Source organism: Mya arenaria, chromosome 8, assembly GCF_026914265.1.
Source record: "Mya arenaria isolate MELC-2E11 chromosome 8, ASM2691426v1".
Lineage (NCBI taxonomy): Eukaryota > Metazoa > Mollusca > Bivalvia > Myida > Myidae > Mya > Mya arenaria.
The window spans coordinates 70636782-70641988 of NC_069129.1; the positions used below are offsets into that span (position 1 = coordinate 70636782).

Sequence of the window (5207 nt, forward strand, 5' to 3'; positions counted from 1 at the left end):
TTAAATCTAGAGTAACGGAATAAACTTAGACTTAAAATATATTCGTGCCAATAACGAGCTAAACACCAAATGATCTATCTATTAGAGTCGTTTATGGTTTACGGTTGGATTAAGACTTTTGTGATTAACAAAAACAATAACCTCCATATTATGAACCAAAAAAGAATGTTGAGTTTACACAAATATGGATTTATAATCGGACAATGAAATCATTATTAGAACAAAGGAAAGAGCTGAAACTTTCTTCAAGCTTGAAATATGATACCAAAGTATTGAAATGGCCTTTGGAGTCTATTGTTTTAGTGCACAATCTATTTGAACAGAATTGACTTTTATACTTAAATCAAAATTGTTTATTCATGTTCATTACTTTTATTTTTAACATTTGCAAATACAAAAGTGGATAAATCGAAGCTCTTCTTCAAGATAGTGTACCGTAGAGAGTTCAAACGTGTCTTTGGTTGGATTATTTATTCGATTTTAACGTTTTAGCTTCATGTAAAGTGTATTATTTTTATCCGAGAAAAAACTTTTCATATATGCATGTTTTATTAAAACTTTCAACATGATAAAATGAAATCATTTTGTTTTGTAAGACATTGCATATGTTTATATATAATTTAATTACAGCTATGTCCGTGACAGGAAGATCACTTGATTTGTCAACAAAACCGTCGTCTTGGGAGGTCCTTGAAACCCCTGCACCATTGAGGGCAAACAATAGTGGAACTGAATCGGACGCGACTCATGTTCATTCTGAAAGCGAACACATTTCGTCTGATGGCAAAATCGTGAACATTGGGAAAGAAAAAGAATCGGAATCTGTTCAAGAAACAGTTTCCCAGCTGCTTGCAGACATAAGTGGAAATGATGACGATTGCGGGAATGACAAAAGCAAGCATTTTAATACCGATTGTAAGGAAACAGCCCAAAGCGCCACTGGTACTGTTGAGAAGATACGTCTGCATAATCTTCAAGAATCTGTAAGCCAAAATATTATAGACACGGATATTTTAATAACAAATAGAAAACACAGCCATACAGAAGTTCCAACATCAGTGGAAATTACTCTAAATACAGAAGGTCTAGAAGACAATTTGGAGGGAGAGGAAATACCTGATAATCTGAGATCCCACCGCGAAGATACGTCTGAAACAAATAAAACTTCTAACAGTATAGCATACTACGTTGCATCACAGCCACAACTGCAACATGAATTCAGTTTAGTTGCACATGAGTTTGAACAGTATGCAAGAAAGTCAAGAGCTGGGTCACATTGTCAAAAAAAGGAACGTGAGTACGAGGGTGTGAAGTCCCCTCATTTTGAGGAAAACCCGCCTGCTGAACCGTCTCCAGAAATCAAAGAAACTCCTCCCCCTGCTTATGAGGAAACGGAACGCCTTGATACTGATCAGCGGGCGAAAGCATCCTTAAATATGTCAGACGGTACTCGCAGATTTGATTCTTCCAACAGGTATTTAAAAGACGATAAAATATTTTGTACCCATATCATAAGATAAATTTTGTTTTAGTGTAACCCCTTATCAATGTTTCATTAGTTGAAATGCGTATGAAATTTTCATGTCTAGGTTTTCAATGTGAAGTGATTCTTTGAATTAATATCGAAGTAAAAGTTTTTTTTATTTTGTTTCAATATAAGTTAACTGCCTTCTCTTTTTGTTATTTTAGCGACCATGACATTCCAGAAAATTATTCAGCTCAAGAATACCATTCACATAATGGTCAGAAAATTAATGTGCCTCAGACAAGTACTAATAACAAGCAACGAACGAAAGGAAAAACAGTGACGATTAAACCATCCAACCAACCAATTCGTCCTAAAACTGATTCAAAGATGTATGCAACGTCAAAGAGCAAGCCAGAACCAATATATAAACGGGATGTTCAATCGAGGCCCGAAATAAGTTATCTTCCGGATATAAATACTCGACCGGTACCAGTCGGTGGAGATAGATCGGACCTCGAGCAAATTAGATCACAAAGTGGGAGAAACGATAGTTATCGGGAGAGCGAAATCGGAACTTATTCAAGGACAAATGGACATCCTCAACAACCAAGAGTGGTCGAAAATGGTAAGGAAGATATCTTAAAATTTAAAAATGTTGTTTCAGTTCATGATGAATGTATAAATAAAATGTGCCTTAAAATTTATATACTTTTAGTTATCAGTCAAACATGCGTATTCCAAAATATTAATTTTATTGCATAAGTCAGTACTTAGCAAATATACTTCTTTATTCCAGAGTTATCTGTGGCAAATATTCTTCACATTCTGTCTAAAGAATTAGGGTAAGTACTTTGAGCAATTTCGTTAAATAAATTCAGTTATTTCTCATGTTCAACAACACACTCACATTATGAAATCCTACTTCACAACAATTTTTGTTAAGATTCATACCAAGATGAATGTTTTGGCCATAATAGTCCTTACAAAAAACATCTATGACTATTTTTCTTTTTTCAGTAAGTTTACTACCGGCATGGCCGAGATTCTTTTAGAAAAACTAAAGATTGAGCATGAATCATTAGCAGATCAAGTTGGAAATAGGGTGAAAAATGAAGCTATCGGGGAGTTAACGGAATTAAGGGAACAAATCAAGAATTTAAACGAAGAAAACGCAACATTAAAACAGGAAGTTGTGACTTTGAAATTAGACTCCATAAAAGAAAAGGAGCAAATCAAAAGAGACTTCGAAAAGGACCGTTTAAAACGTTTAAGAGATTTCGAGGAAAGGAATGAACGTATTGATATTCTAGAAAAAGAGAATGCGTCTTTACAAGAGCAGTTAAAAGAAAAAGTAAGGCTCACAAAAATTGCTGGGAAGAAAGCAAGACTGCTTGAGGAAAAAAAGAATAAGGCCGAAGAAGAGCATGAAGTGAAGATGAAAGAGTTTCAAAAGGAACTTAACAGGGCGAAAGGAGAGTTGCTAGTGTTTCGTTCCAAGCGGCGTGTAAAGTCGAGTTCTACTGAAAATGAACGTCAAAAGACAAGACTGATATCGCATCACGGTGGTTCGGCTGGTGCCAGACCACATATTAGAACACCAAAGAATATACCACTTATTGAAGGGGATCCGTAACTATATTACCTTATATGCATGGGATGATTAAATCTTTATTCGTATTACAAAAAATTACAACCATGTCAAACGATATTCTGTTGTATGTCAGTTTAAGAAATAAAACATTACAGTGTATGTTTGTATTTACAGTGTTATTGCCTCCGATGGATCTCTTGTCCAGAAGATATAAAAATGGCCGCAGATTAATGAGTATAGTCGAAAGCAGTTTGTAAATGTATAAGTAATTTTCAAACACTCAGGGAACGAATGAAAATATAGGCCTTAATTTGTATGATATGCCCAAATGAGTTATCTGTGATCATAACTAGTTAAGACAAAATTTAAATAAATATTCTTAACGATGTAACGAAAAAAGTTATCAATTTATTTACCTACAGCTGGAATGGTACAGTACCTAGTACACAGTGTAATTAATTATGTCATTACAATACATAATATACTGTAATATTCCTGGAGACATAAAGGCCGGAGCCCGGAAAGTAAACATTTCCGGATAGTACAGTTGGGCATAGGTTTTTATGTTATACGTACAAAGTAAATAGTATTATCGTCTGAAAAGTAAGTTGAAATTTTACACTTCGTTTGAGCTTTAAATAATAGGACAATCAAGTAAACGTCTATTTTTCATATTTTAAGAATGAAACAAATCAACTTCTTCTGTCTCAGTGAAAGTTATAAAGAATTTGACTATTTACCGTAAAAACCGAATTTCGCCATTATCGTTATTACTTCTTAGGGATGATTTCGTATATTTAATACTAATGTTATGGTTTTAGTATTAAATGTCTAAATTTAGCTAGTAAATGATTAATTAATACGAACTAAGTTGTATTCTTAATAGTTTTCTACTTTTTCGTAAGTTTGATAAACATAACACCCCTTCTCTGTAACGTTAGTTATATATAATGGTTTCGCCCATCGGGTTTGTTAAAATGGACCATTCCATTTTGGTCACGTGGTGTTAGGGTATATAAGAAGCGAAATGCATAGAAATAGTTCGTGTCTCGACGCCGATGTGAGAACATCAAGTTAATATATAGGGAAGCTTTGAAGTATCTTTTTGTACTGTTTAAGGCGGGTTCTGAACTATTGGAGGCTAGGAGAATTTAAGTGAAGCATTGTGCTACAGCTTTTAGTTTCCAGGTTCGAGATTCTTTTTGGCCTCTTAGTAAGCCTGGATCATTGAGATACAGACGGAACAGGGTCAATGGTTTGATTCCCCGTAAAGGCTATACATTTAGGACTGTGGGTTTCGCTGATATATTGTGATTGGTTTATAAGCGTTTTGTATGCTGGTCCTGTTTGAAGTTATAGCATAGTTGTTGTAGTGTTTCTGTTTGTTCATTCTTGCTTTGGGGATAATTGAACGTTGATTCTTGGACCATACCAATTATTTCTAAACATTCGGTTTTGTAAGCAATCATTGTCAATCACGTGTATATAATATTAATTTCATACTTAATTTTTGGGACAATGCAGTCCGAGAATAGGTTTATAGTTTAATTTAAGGTAGCGTGTCCGAGCTAGCTAGGGAAGAAACGTTACAAATACACCACAATGTTTATCTCATGTCGGGTATATGGTAATGAGCTATATTCCGATATCATTCAGTATAATTCCTTCCGGTTCACTGAAATGTGGATGGATAATAAATCGAATGCCACTGAGGTAAAGATGGGACGTTGATAATGGACATGTTTTGAAAAGATAAATACTATAAATGAACAGTCACTATCAGACTAAAAATCGAAAAAAATATCAATTAGCTGTTATGTGACATCTTCGTTTGTATTCGGAGTGATCGTTTGTTTAGCTTGGTGATAATAAGAATAAACGTGAGGTTTACAACCAAAACAACTGGTTACAATCCCCTGTGAACATCCCCTCGTCTCGAAAGCGGTAGTCCAACCGTAATTGATAAACGTTGTCAAATTTGTAGTCATTCTGGGAGGTTGTTTTGGCGTAATGTGTATATCAGGCATTAAGACTGTGCTTCTGAATATTTTGAAATTTCAACGACAGTATATTGCTATAACCATAAACGATGGTTCTCACTTTTGTCGTTTGCAGGTATCCTTGCAGATTTAATTCCTTCAAAATAAA

General features: G+C 34.5%; 1 protein-coding gene across 2 annotated transcripts; it reads left to right on the plus strand.

Moving 5' to 3' along the window:
- On the plus strand, nucleotides 1–3218 carry LOC128243835 (nucleoprotein TPR-like). 2 transcript variants are annotated; one of them, XM_052961806.1, is made up of 5 exons: nucleotides 1–498; nucleotides 631–1474; nucleotides 1690–2093; nucleotides 2265–2310; nucleotides 2486–3218. In XM_052961806.1, the coding sequence occupies exons 2-5, from the start codon at nucleotides 633–635 to the stop codon at nucleotides 3099–3101; spliced, it is 1908 nt and encodes a 635-aa protein (XP_052817766.1). In that variant the 5' UTR covers nucleotides 1–498; nucleotides 631–632; the 3' UTR covers nucleotides 3102–3218. The 2 variants fall into 2 exon arrangements, with proteins under 2 accessions (XP_052817766.1, XP_052817765.1); XM_052961805.1 differs by having other exon boundaries at nucleotides 2–460.
- The last annotated feature ends 1989 nt before the right edge of the window (nucleotides 3219–5207 follow it).